This window comes from Mauremys reevesii, linkage group 3, assembly GCF_016161935.1.
Source record: "Mauremys reevesii isolate NIE-2019 linkage group 3, ASM1616193v1, whole genome shotgun sequence".
Classification (NCBI taxonomy): domain Eukaryota; kingdom Metazoa; phylum Chordata; order Testudines; family Geoemydidae; genus Mauremys; species Mauremys reevesii.
Window position 1 is genome coordinate 4,899,138 of NC_052625.1, and position 14,767 is coordinate 4,913,904.

General features: G+C 37.2%; 1 protein-coding gene across 2 annotated transcripts in view; it reads right to left on the reverse strand.

The window, feature by feature from the left end:
* Positions 1 to 392: 392 nt before the first annotated feature.
* XRN2 (5'-3' exoribonuclease 2) overlaps positions 393 to 14,767 on the reverse strand; it is an 87,433-nt gene continuing 73,058 nt past the window's right edge. For both annotated transcript variants that reach the window (XM_039528775.1, XM_039528776.1), the window contains 3 exons: positions 13,727 to 13,796; positions 7,028 to 7,172; positions 393 to 991 (listed from right to left, as the gene is read on the reverse strand). In XM_039528775.1, coding sequence (XP_039384709.1) covers positions 929 to 991; positions 7,028 to 7,172; positions 13,727 to 13,796 — 278 coding nt within the window. In that variant the 3' untranslated portion in view covers positions 393 to 928. The remainder of the gene's footprint in view (positions 992 to 7,027; positions 7,173 to 13,726; positions 13,797 to 14,767) is intronic.

Sequence of the window (14,767 nt, forward strand, 5' to 3'; positions counted from 1 at the left end):
GGGCAAACTAAAAGGTTTGGAGTCTTTGAAAAATATGGATGTTTATAGAGGAATTTTCCAAGTTATTAATACCAAACAAATAAAAGTGTGCATCTGCATTTAGATAAAAACTACACAAATATTCCAGAGGAAAGAGTCATAAGCCACTTAATACCAGTGCACATTTTCAAAAGCCACTTCATAGGGCAGTCAAGTAAAAAGAGAATATTTCAATATTCAATACACTGAATGCAAAACCCTTTGAAAATTACTAAAAAATGCACCCATTTACTAGCCAGCTAACGGTTTGTTAACCTTTGTTTGAAAACGTGATTTTCTGTAAAATATCTGTTAATTTCATATTCTATGAGGTAAAAGGCATAGAAGAACAAGAACACACCAGACAAAAGTTGTAAAAGTTGAAACATTTTTACTTAGAAGTCCAGAAATCAAACTCGAGAGACAAATACATCAATGAAGTGTTGTTAAAAAGAATACGGACAAAAGCATGTCTTTAAATGTTGTGTTTCTTAGACTGCCTGCTGTGCCTACCTTCACAGCTAATAAAACCCTATTTCTAGGCATTCTTTAAAAATCAGTATCTATTTTGGGGCTCTTATGTTGTGAATTAAAGGATGTTTTGATTTGCAATTGACAGGCATATGCAATTGATGCTTAGCTAGTAATAAAGGCAGAACAGTACTCCTACTTCATGAAATGTCTCTCTCAAGCACATTAGTAAGTGCTTTACATGTCTTCTCCAGTACACTGTTTCAAAGCAACATAAAAACCCTTCCCCTCCCCCCCAAAATCAAATCTTATCAGTAAGAAATATACACAGTTAAAACACATATTGCAGTTTAAAAACTACTAGTACGTTTCTTAAAGATGCCTCATTTTTCCACAGCTGTTGTAAAAACAGGTTTTGATGATGGAAGACTTCAAGAGTCTAATTCCAGTTGTATCTTCCAGCGGGAGGTGGCAAAGGGTAGGGCCTCCCAGGGCCATATCCCTGCAAACAAAAGCAAGGGTTTATTTTCTGGATTACTGTCACAGTAAACAAGTTAGCCTAGCTTCAGACTCCATGCAAAACTGAAACAATACAGCAGTTACACAGAAAGAGACCAAAGAAAGAGCTAAACATCTCTTAATAGTGTTTACAAATGCTCTCCTGGATACACACACTTCAGCTCCTACACAAGGAGTAAATTCTGTACAACACCAACCTCACACTTCCATGTGTGTTGGAAAAGATTTAATAATCCTAAACGAGAAAGCCAAAAGGCAGCATTGAGGGTGATTTGAGCTGCAGAAGTAACTGCTAACCTTTTGCTTCCAGTGATAGTGGAATTTAAAAGGTGCAAAATGAAAACAAGAGCAGGATTTGAAAAGCAAACTTTGTAAATCCATGAAGAAAACGTGGCTCTGCCATTCTGTATATATAGACACACACGTGCGCATGCACATTTTACATGGACTAATAGTGGAAAGTAGAATACCTTCAGCATGCACAGTAAGGGTACGCTTTGACACCTAGGAGTCATCTTAACCTTCCCATTATGGTTAATTTATACAATGTTTTGTCTGTATTTCAATGAAATTGAAATACAAGTTCAAGTCTGTATATTTTAGTTGTAGACATCTGATCTTCTGCCAAAGCAAAAACCATATGTTTTTGACAGATACATGAGACTTTTCTTGTGGGATGCATTTCTGTTGTGCTGGCTTCTTGTAGGCATCAGTTCCGTTTTAAGTAGCATTTAAAATACTAGGTGACATGATATCAATGCATGTCAACAGACTGAGCACTGAAAGTACAGAAGACTTCAAGGAAAGTGGTTACCACTTTAGATATACATTTGTATTCAATTTAGTTGCCACACCCAATACATTAGATTCACGGTGATAAGTTTATTGGAGGGGATTTAGAGAGACAGTCAACTTGAATCTCCCTCCAAACCGAAAATTTGATGACTAATAATCCCAAACTTTACCCTAAGAGGTCAAAGGAAAGTTACAAAAAAAACAGGAGTACTTGTGGCACCTTAAAGACTAACAAATTTATTTAAGCATGAGCTTTCGTGAGCTGCAGCTCATGCTTAAATAAATTTGTTAGTCTTTAAGGTGCACAAAGTGCCTTTTTTTTTTTTATGATACAGACTAACACGGCTGCTACTCTGAAACCTCTATTTTCAGTTTACTCTGGTGATGTGACACACTGGGTATATACCGTCGGTCAGTTCTCTGGGAGGGATGGTGACAGCTCTTTCCCCAGGCTTTTCCAGAGGGTGATTAGGAGTAAGAGCTGCAGCTAAACTGACTCCAAAGGGCAGCAGGCAAAGAAATGCAAAAGGAGCGGCTCATGCAAGCCTGGTGGTGTTACTCTTGGGCAGCCCCCAAGCCCTTTCTAAGCAGAGCTCCACCCCATCCATCCCTTCATTTAAAAGAGATTGAGGAGTAAGTGGTTTAAAAACATGCTCTAACAGGAAGCTTTTTTTTTTTTAAAATAAAATCAATTTAAACAAAAATCATGTTGAGTGCATTCCTTTAGAAGTCTCTTAGTAGAATAAAATGGTGCACCAAAAAGTGTGTGTGTGTGTGTGTATTTTTGCAAAAAACATTGTATATGATCATACAATTAGACACTGATACAGAGTTGCACAGGAAAGAATTATTCCTAATGTTCAATTCCTATATTATAGGCTAAATATTAAGTTAAGTATGTCTGCAATACAATGCATTTTATTCTTTACATTTCTGGGGTGTTTGTAAGGTATATTTACAAAAGTCTGCTACAACAGTGATCTGCACCAAAGACAGTTACATCAATTCCGTGAGCACTCCGCGGCAGCATATGTATTAACCCCTGCGAGCCATGCCGTTGCAAAGGATTTAGGGGATGAAGGGAGTTGATAATTACTTATGCTACTATAAAAAGTGTGCCCACTTTCATTTTAAGCCTTTTTCAGGACTTTAAAGCTTCGACATTTATAGATAACACCAGTTTCAGATGCTGTTTTGCACTCCTAAAACTCTAATGTGGCTAATAATGTAACATCAGTATTTACTCGCCCCAAGACCATAATGTGAACTAAAACCTCATTTAAAAAAAACAAAAAAATCAAAGAAGGCTTAATTACTAAAATTAGACAAAGCAACCGTCTTAAAAAGGGGTTACACAGAAGGGCAGTTGACATAAGGATACTTCTAAAAAAGTAAGCCTTCTTGGCCAGAAGTTGTGTCTTCCCTACTACTATCACATATTAGAATATGACCAAGAACGCCGTCACTGCCTGGATTGAACTTCACTGCAGGATCAAGCAGAAGATAATTCCTGCATTTATGACACCAGACTTGAATATCAGAAATTCAGTAAGTCTTCTATCTAATGTGGCTTCTATCTAGTGCAACAGGGAACAATTTGCTAGAATTGTGAGGGGACAAGGAAAGATTTAAATAATTTATTGGCTTATAATAATTTGGTCTGTCAGAGTGCACCATGCCAGACTTCTCTGCTAGCTCCATCAATCCTGCAAACCTAGTTTTCATAAAATATCCTGTTTTGAGCTCTTAAGGTCACATATGGAAGGTTTTCTTTGTGAACTGATGCAGGGCTCCTTTCTTGAGTCTACAATACAAACATTTTTTCTGAGAAGCACCATCTCTACTCTTCTCAGTGGACTGTTAACCCTTATGTATAGTGACTACAATTTTAATGCCAACAATGAACTATTCCAGTGCTCACTGATCCATTTAGCAGAAATATCTGGTGATTCTAGGGTTGTGGAGCAGAGTTTGGGATTGCAGAGGGAGGATGAGTATCCAATTTTCCAGTCTGATTTCAATGCTTTCCCCTCCCTTCCCAAGCCCTGAGAATACCTCATTCCTTTTTTATTTATCATCACAACAGCTCATATTGTGGACTGGTGCAATTACGCATTTATTCTTTGTTTTCAAGCTTCTTGGTGAAGATCCATTTTAAGTAATTCCATTAAAGCTTTCCAGAACTCACCCTGTCAATACACATCTTTTAGCAAAATTCAGCCACTATATTTAAGAAGTGTGGTGTAGATTAAGACAGTTCTAGTATGGTTTAGCCAACCAGTGTAGACAGAATCACACTATGTTAAAAGATGTGACAGGCCAGTCAGTGCCCCAGGCTAGAACCCACGGAATCTGATCTCCTCCACACAGGCCAAATAGTGTTAAAAAATGGCTTGTCTACACTAGGGTTTCAAAGCCATATCTGAGTGTTTTAAACTTTGCTAACAGGCCTATGCCTGATAAGCCTACTTCTTCCCTACCATACTCCAAACCAGAGAAGCAGCTTGAACGAAAGACATTACCAAACTGATCTTTAAAGCTTTTTCAGAACGGTCGCTAGTTCAGAGAAAGATCCCACTGTTGCTAATACAGGTTCAGCTGAACGAGTGTAGAGTTAGGAGCACAAGGGTAGCTCATCTGCTGGCTGCAGATGTTTCAGCATCACGTAATCCTGCAAAACTAAGAGACGTGAGGATGGAAATGGTGTTGGCAGCTGGCAGGCTGCCTCCCCCGGGCTCCTATCACTGATTCAGCCTTGGTAACAGTGGGAAATTTATCAAGAATTTCCCTAGAGCAGAGATGGCCAAAGCAGCTTCATTGTTGTCACACACTTTGGTTGATGCCACATTTGAAATGTCCATTAAAAAAAAATTACATCTTCTTGAAATAGGGCTATTTAAATGAGCTATGTAAACACGACTACCAGAGGCTCCCACAAATGTATATTATGCTGGGGTGTGTGTGTGTATATATATATTTATTTATATATTTGTTTTCATAAGTTGCTTTAAACAGCCACATTACAAATCAACTCGTTTATAGAGCAATCAAGTAGAAATGGTCCACTATAATAGAGAAGGGAAACATGACGTGGAGAAAAAGCCATAGCAGGAAATTCACACTAGCAAGCACTAAATGACAACTGTATAATGCTCTGAATAGACTTATTTGAGAGAGAAGGTGGGTGAGATAGTATCTTTTATTGGACCAACTTCTGTTGGTGAGAGAGAGAAACTTCTGAGCTACAGAGCTCTTCTTCAGGGCTGGGGAAGGTACTTAGTGTCACGGCTAAATACAGACTCAAACAGGTGTTTAGCGTAAGTGGTTAGCACATAGAAGCTGATCCAATAAAAGATATTACCTCCCCCACCTTGTCTCTCTAATATCCTGGGATTGACATGACTACAACAATATTGCATACTGAATAGGCTTGTAGGCTAACCAAATGGAATTTTCAGAATTAAGTGCATAATTTTCTCATTAGACACTGAAATATAAGTTTGTATCCAAGCAATTATCCCAGCAAAGCAGATACGGATATTGACTCATCGTTGTATTACTCGTTTTACACTGGCATAACATTGAATTCAATGAAGTTACAACAGAGTAAAACTGAAGTAAGGCAGATTTAATGCAACTGATTCATCACTATTACATTCCCAATTAAATGGGTTTTATTTTATATTTATAAAATGGGAAGAACAAGAGGCTTGGGTAGTTATCCAGCATGTGTGGTACAGGACAGAACGTATCCTTCTGATAACTATATCCTTCTACAGTTGGGAGCGGGGGGGGAGTATGAGAAACTGCTTTAAAAATTAACAAAAATAAGGAGGAAAGTATCCTCAAGTCTTATGGCTTTCAACCACATGGGGGTGAGGTGTGGGAGGGGGAAGGGCACCACGCACAGCATTTTTAGTGCATGGTGGGCAGCAGAAGACAGTAAAAAGAGAAGAACTGTTCCCCTCCTTGGGAGCTAGCTGCTAGTAGTATTTCTGGGCCAGGCCCTACGGAAATAAGGCAAAGGTGTACTTACATTCTTATTAATGGCTCACACCTTTGCTTACACATCATGTTGGAAAACAACATGGGTACCCAGCAGGTAAGAGGGAGATAATTCTCCCTTACTACTTCTCCAGCTGCTACTTGGTAGCCTGCCTGCCAGTTGAGCACTACAAGCTCTGGTTTCCAAAAGACAGCATCTGCCTCATACTCAAATAGCTGCCTAAAGTGTAATCAGGACATCAATCGTGTGTTTTACTACTGTGCTATGCCACACAGTCTCTGTACCCAAGGTTTCTAGTACAACTGCGCATCCTGATGTGTTACCTATTTATTGGGAAACTGGAGGAGAATGTGTGTGGAGAACAATATGCTGTTGTTTTTGGATGTTTAATACATATATATTGTACTTTTAAAATGATGGCAAGACCACCTAAGGTTTGAATATGAACTCTCTAATGTTTGCTTACTTAAATCTACATAAGTAACTGGTGTGGGGGGGGAGGGGGGGAGAGACTTGGTGGAATTCAATTTGTTTTTTTATAATTTCAGCCCCCCACCCCCACCCCCCATTTTTATCAATTTAAATGTTCACAGTTGAAGTAAATTATGGGGAGCTCGGACAACTTAATGACAGATTTTATATTAAAAACATTAAAGTTTTATAACTGTTAATATTAATTGTTGGCACTACATGTCAAAAATATACAAAGTAAATATCCTTTGAATCAAACTCCCAAAAGTTCTCCAGCAGCATTTTTTTCTTTGCCTAGCTGTAAGTTTTGATCATCACTGATGGAAATATTTTATTTATCTGTTTGTGTGTCTAGAGTGAAATCAACAGTTACCGACAGTTACCAATGAAAATCAAATTCTTCCAAGAGTAGCTAGCTACACACACGCGTACACCTGTACATCTTTGGCTATTAGAGTCTAATAGCCCAATAGTTTCCAGTCTAAGTCAAATCAGCATCTTTCAGCAAAAAGAAAAAAAAAATTAACGATAGATGCTTTAAATGTGGGGGTTTGATATGTCCTTCAATTCACCTATGAGGAGGTGTCAAAGACAAACCCCTAAAACAGAACCATGTTAAGCTTTAAAATGAAACAGAAGATTTTACTTGCAGAAATATTTGCAGTGAGTATTTTCCCTTTTCCCATAACAGATACTGCACAAGTGACCCAGAAGAAAACAATGTACAATCACACAGTGCTTTATTACCTGTCTTCCCCTATCCATTCGATCATCAGGTCTGTGGGGGTAATTCATTGGTCCACCTACTCCTTGGTACTGATTTTGCTGGAATGCTGCACCCTGGGATTGCAGCATGCGGTTCCAAGATATAAGAGGGGCAGCCCCAGAATTTCTGTGTAAAGAACATGTGTATTATAGCATGTTATTAATTTATATATAACTTCATATCACAAAGCCCAACCTTTTGTAGACATGCATAATAAATGGTTCGATTTGCTTAAGCCCAGATCTATCGTGTTAATTGCACAGTCATATTACAATCTATGGGAGCTACAAGTGCCTCTAAATGATCTGGCTCACACTGTGTAAGGAAGAAGCCCTTTAATTTTAACTAACAGACCATGTTTACTCACTGCTTCACTCTCAAACATACTAAGGTGGAGAAACAGATGCTTTTGAAAGAATGCAAATTCAATTTTGCAGAGTCAGGGATTGTTTTAACTCCCTAAAAGGATTTTGCTCATCCTGTATTTTAGAGGCAGGTTCACCAGTCTGTTTGCAGTGACTGCCGATGTAGATTTGAAACAAAACGTCACTGAGTTAGCTAAATGTAACACACTATCCAAAGAGTAAACATGTGCAACACAGGAGAATGAAGCTTTATTTTCTAAATGTCCAGACTCTTTCTGGGAGTCCATTCTTTCTAGTTAATTGCAGGTTGCAAATGAATTCTTACTGCTGAGTATTTTGAATCTAGGGTAGGGGCCTTGGCTGTTTTTTCCCATCCATTATTCTGCTCAATATGTCAGAAGGTCTGATCGGGAAGAAACCTTTTCAAGTTCTATTGATGCAGTTTTCAATTGACCATGGTGACCTAGCAACATAAGCACTAATTGGCATGGACTGACTGACATTTGGTGTACAGTTTATATGGGAACACAAATTCAACGTTTATTTTAACCTAGTTTCTCATCCTAGATTACTAGCAGCAAGAAATATTTAATTGCCTTCAAGTACCTAGTCTAAAATTACAAATATAAAACAGGCACATCAAATCCTTGTTTTATTACAAATAGTCACAAAAATGATATAGCCATGTACTGCTTAGGACATGATCTCTCCAAAGCTAGAGAATTCAAAATCCACATTTTCTGCAGAGAACACATACCACATTGTGTTGAGGGGAAAGAGACTTAATTACAAAATTAGATATTATTCACTACAATTCATATACAAATCCTGTAAATTTAAATCTGTTTTGGTTACTGTTCAACAGGTATACACTGATATTCTATTATGATCTCTGAGCAAATGAGGAAAGTAATTAGCATAAAATATCAAAATGTTGGATAACTGGCGTGTAGGGTAACCATTTAATTTTAAAATTGACACTAATGTCAGTATTACTTTCCTTGTCTTTGAAAACCTCTGGCTGGATCCATTTGGTTAAAGATACTAAAGTCATCCCTGCCAGAACTCTACCAAAGTCAATGAAGTGACACCGAGGCTGTCAAGCAAGCACTCAGGGTTTTAATAAGGTGATCACATTCTCCTTCTTGAAGATTATAAAAGCATATTACACATAGCCGCCTGCACAACAGCTGAAAGATCAGTGTAGGGCTTATGAGGGAAGGACTGGTGGGGGTGGGGAACGTTTTAATGCGGTTTAATATGAACTTCACTGATAGGAATGGAGACAAAGTCTATATTAAGCCAGTGCATTGATCATGGCAAGCTGTTTCTGAAAACCCAAAACACAAAAAGGTAAATATAACAAGATGGGGGAAAAGTACACATTTAAAGAGGGCTTTCATGTTTAAATTCCTATTCCCATTCATTTTAGTTTTACACTGTAAAAACTACATTATGTTTACTTTATCTGGCAAGATTTTAAGAACAGTTATGATGTCCAAAACCTAGGCAATAAGAACTCTTACTGTCCACAGAGATAAAAGAACAAGATTGCTAGTATGAAGTACGACTCTTTCATGCTGGATGCATAGTTGGCACTTACAAGCAATATGCAAAATAATATTTACAGAAACAGAACTAAACGTTGCACAGAAGCAAAACCTTAATTACTGCTGAATTATACACCCCTTTTACCAATTTTCCATCTGAAACATTTACTAGTCAGACCAATACTGTAATTATTTAAAATCAATGGCAGGGTGAATTAAGCACCCAAGATCACCTAAGACTAGTGCGGAGATATTCCTTTTGTTTAAATACATATTTAACAATGTTTTTATTTTATATTTCAAGGAAATAATATCCTCATCTTAAGGCAAAACACTGGATTCAAAATATTTCTTGATATTTTGTCAGATAAATCATAGTGGTGACAGGAGAAAATTCCATCAAAACACTATGAACATTAAGTAGCATGAACTTTGGTCTTTCATTAACTCACAATCATTTGATTTCAGTAAGTTTGTCACCATTTCCATTATAAAGTCACTTTGCCACAAAAGTCTATGTAGGCTTAGGCTTCTGTAAGGTCTCTCTTAATAAAATTTTAAAAACAGATTCCATTTAAATCAATATGTTTAAATTCTATACTAATGCCAAGGGACTGTGGTTAAAAAGCATTTGTGCTTTTGTAACTCAAGGTGATCTTAAACAAGTTAAATTATTCAGGCAGTAAGTGCGTAACATGAATTTGGAGTATTTAACTCCCCCCAAACCATCCCAAGCAGTAATTAAATAGCCAATATGTTGATTTTTAATAAGATGATATGCATGTACAGCAACAAGTATTCAGAAAGGATTTTGGCAATTCAGTTATTGCATACAAAGCAAAAGTTCACAATATATTTTTGTATTAGGCAAAACGTACATTAACTTTAGCAGTGTAATTTTGTAAACTGCATATTAGGAGTGCTTACTAAGATGGATTGACAATGTCCTGTGAGTGTTTCATAGATTTAAAAGCTTGTTAGATATTTCTATTGTTTTCAAGCCACTGTAAAAATGAAACAGAGCTATGTAGTATCATCTGAAGATTTTAGCTAAACCTGTTAAGTTACTGAATATTTATATAGCACCTAACATTTTCAAAATGCTGTGCAAGTACTACATAGTATTAAAAGTAACAAAACCAGCATCCAGACTTCCATTCTGTCCTTCACTCATTAGGTTATACACCTTATTTATATGCCACAACAGTATTAATGCAAGATTACAGTTGACATTTTAATCTGACAAATCAGGGAATTCAAAGTTACAGTTCCTGCAGGAATAAATTCTGTGCTATTGTGCATATGTATTACCATAGGATCTAGGCTCTGTCTTAATATAGAGCTTGACCCCTTAATATACATGCAGTGATACAGAGTCACAGACAGAAGGGCAGTGCCCTTTGTACTGTATTTGAATTAGGACAAAACATGATACACAATCATACAATACTGGGTAATATAATGAAACCCTAATACACATGGTAAGTGACAGTTATAGTTGCTTTAGGAAGGTGTTCTATAATAAGAAAATGTTAATATGTTTCAGACCTCAAACGATCTAAAACAATCCTAGCTTAGTTTAGATTTTCAAGTTATGCTATCAACACTCAGTGAAATGATCGTGTTCTCCCTCCCTGAAATGCTAGGAAGCGAGGCTCAAACCCAGATCTCTCAAGCTTTCTAGTGGTATGATCAACGAAACCCACAAATAACATTAAATATATAAAGCTTCTAAAATATAGTAATTAAGTCCAGCTACTGCCATTGAAAAAAAAACAAGCCTAGAACACAAAGCATTCTCACACAGTGGTGCTAGAACAATTTTTATAGTGGGGGTGCTGAGAACCACTGAACCAAAACTGTCAACTCTGTATATAATGGAAACCACTTCAAGCCAGTGGGTGCAGTAGCACCCCCAGCATCTCTAGTTCCAGCACCTATGTTCTCAAACGCTTATTCAGTATTAATCAGGCCTCAAATGCTTTAGATTTTAGATTGACTGTATCAGAACTTCTCAGATCAGTAAGACTGTGTGTTTGCAAGTATGCAGCAGCTGCTCTGTTCATCAGTAACTTCCTGCGGTTTTAATAATTTATTCCCCCTACATATACTTTTGAGACTGTTACACCACTGACTCTAAAAACGTACACACTCCTGTACAGATAACATGCTTATTTTGATTCTGAGAGAAGCATTTTATAAGCACCAAGTTTCCCTCTCGCAAGCCAAAAATCTGACCACTTTCAACCCAGCCTTCCAGATATCTTTGAACCTGCTTCACTGGCTCCTCAAAAGATTCATTGGCAGGGATGGGATTACATCCACATTCCCTGCTGGCTGTTGTAAGTGGAGGAGGTTCCATTCTCCCAGTCCTGCCTCTTTTAGGTGAAGAGTTTCTTCCTGGTTGTGTTGCTCCCCCTGTATGTTATGATTTCAATGCCTATTCACTTCCCGATTTGCCCCAACCCAGGCAGAGCAAGAGGAGGAACAATCAGCAGGAGCAGGCAGTGGCAAAACAGCACGTGGACAGCAGCCTCACAATGCCACAAAAACTTGATGGCAATTTCCCTCCTGCTGGGTAACTATCCACAAGCTGAAAACCACGACTCTGTAGGGCATTAGAACGAATAAAAGAGTCCCAGGTCTAAAAAAGTATCAGGTCTATTACAACCCACCCTCCCCCAATCTCAAGTCCTTTAGAAGCACTGGCAGAGAGTCTGTTCACATATGCACATATTCAAGCCCATCACCTTTTAGATGCATGCTTAAATCAGTAAGGCAAGTAATTTAATGTCAATGTTCAGTGCATTTAAACATTTTAACTTTTTTTCTTTCTAATCAAGTATCTTCAAGAACATGGTGGGTGTATTTGTCCTCATTGCGGAGCTAAGTCTGGCAAGCTAGTGGTTTTATAAATCAAAGGGGTATGAACACAAAAAAGTACCAGAAAAAAAAAAATCTTGATTTATGAAAAGCCACTTTACTTTCATTTAAAAGCTGGAAGGATTTTCTGCAAACTTTCCAAAGAGATTCCCTTCTTGGCTAAGCCATGGCATGAACGACTTCAGTCCCATCAAGTAATTGGAGGAAGATTGAAAATGGAAGTTTAAGAAATGAACGTCGATCTCCACATTGTGACATAACTAGCACACCGCACAACGTTCACACATCCCACCCCCTACATTACTGAAAGCACACTGGGTAAGGTTAAGGAGCCAGTGATGCCACCATATACTATACTAGTGAGGCTGTACAGCCAGATGTCTGGACCCTAAGTACAGGCATCTGTCCAATGTTAAAAGGAAATTAAGTTCTGTGCCCCCATGCCAAGACCTCTCCACTATAAAAACTATAATACACACACACACACACACACACACACACACACACACACACACGCCAGCATTGGTTGAAGAGGTGGAAGTGTGAAGTTGGAAATCCAGAAGCCCAAACAGAAATTTTAGTTCAATTATACTGAATCAGTGAAATTAGCAGCCCAACAGAATGACATTCTAGAATAGAATGAAATTCCTACCATTGTAAAAAAACATTATAAGTTACCGAAGTGCATAGTACTGTTTCCTTAAAAAAACAAAAGAAAAGCTATTTGTGAACCTACTTTTATAGTTAAGATCAGGTATTTCAGTTTGTTACATTGCTGAAGATAACCTTGAAAATACAGTTTATAAGGCAAGATTCCACATTAAACATGGCAAATTAAAGGGAAATTGGACTGATTTTAAGAGAGATAAAAATGCTTGCCATGGAAGGTGTGCATATTTGTTAACAGTCCAACAACTTTTCCCCAGTCTGATTCTTTTCAACATTAACAGCTGTAAGTAAACGTAGCGTATGTCAAAGTTAGTGTCCATTTTAAATATGTATTCAAAAATTGCACTATATATCTTAATATAATTATTCATAGCACCAGATATCCTGGAGTTTGTAAAGTCCATCCGACTTAAGGGAATACAACTTATCAATGAAGGAACACATGTAAAACATCCCTTATTATCAAACCATGTCACATTCTTTCTATTCCATGGTACTTATTGGACTGCAGATTCTATAATCCTCCTCTGAGTCCCTTCTGCATTTAATTCAGTTCAGTCTTAAGTAGTTAAAGAAACTGTTTTCAGTGGCAACTAATAACTACTGACCTACAGTGACACTGCCCTACAATAGGCTTGTCAGGCCTGAAAAAGTTGTACCAAAGAAGCTGATTAGGACTTCAAGAGGTTTGTAGCAAGAATCAATGGCTAGTCTGTACTAATGCTGTGGTTCCAGCACAGAAATGATAAAAGTGGAACACCATTAGTTATGCCTCATTAAGCTCCACAACCCTCCTAAAAAGAAATTTGTTTAGCCTGTACAGAAATCTAATGCAGTTTTAAGCTCTCTGTGTTGAATTTCATGGTATCTCAAAAGCTTCAATAAGATAAAGGCCAAAGATCCAAGAATGGTAACCAAAGCATCAACAGTAAAGTTAATTTTGAAGTTTCTGGTTTTTAATAGAACGTGTTTTTTTCTTTTTCGCTTTCTTTCTTAGCCAGAAACTCAATCTTTTAAAAAGAGAAATACTGAATTTTGCACCCCACAATAAAAATACAGCATGGATTTAATATCTTGTAACAGTTTGTTTTTAAAAGTTAATATATTTAAATATAAAATAAAAAGCCTAGTTTTAAGACTAACGAATAACATATTGTGGACTATGAGGAAGCTAAGTATTTAAAAACTTTTTACAAAATGTAAGTGGCCATACCTTTCATATCTCTGTGGCGGCTGTTGAAACAGAGGTGTGGGACCTCGCCATGATTCTTGGGGCCGTAGATCTGTATAATAAAACAAAGAAAAAGTCAAACAATATGCAAAAACCAGTTCCATACATCACTTATTGTCAAATATGTGTTAAAAACAAATTTTTAAAAGTTTCAGAGAACTAACAAAAAACCCCAAATTGGACTTGCTGCCAAATACTTTTGGGCCACTTTTTTACTCTACGCTGGTGTAACTGTAAATTAATTCCACCGACTTCAGTGGAGTAACTGACTTGAAACTGGTGAAAGAGCAAAATTTCTCCATTTGTATCTTAATATACACAATGGAAAGCTAAATTTCAGGTAATCAAGAGGAAAAAATTAACCAGTGTATTGGTCCCAGTCATTGTAATGTTTTAAACCTCTGAATGTATACATTTTCTGGAATTTTTACAACAAAAGAAATCATACGACTCCTACCACAACTTTTGAAAAGCCTCTTTCAGACAACATTTAGTGTTACCACGAAATACATCCACCAATATACCAGTATGTGTGATCTTTGTAATGGGGGGAGGGGGGGAGAGAAAGAAAATTGATAAAAATATTGCAATTCATTATAAGCATCAACCAATAATTCCATCCTCTTTATTAGGCTGAATTATTTACCATACAATCTGAAAGCTAATAGGGTGGAGACATGATTTAAGAATACTGTATTTTCAACTTTGTCTGGCCACCAGAATATTATGATTTACTATGGGTCCTTCTGAACAGTTATTATACGGATGGAAAAAAATCGGTAGAATCTGGCTCAGAGCACATGGCATTGCAGCAGTAAGAAACGGTAATGAAAGGGACCACCCACTTTTCAATTGTTTTCTTGTAGTCAAGCTCTAACTCTGTACAAAGATGTACCAGCAACAACTTTGCTTTAATAAGACATGCAATTAAATGGCTGCTGTTCTTCTAAATAAATTGACCAGTAAACAGGATGAAAGAAACATCTAATCAATAGCTCCCTGGTCAGTTCACAACACTTAAAT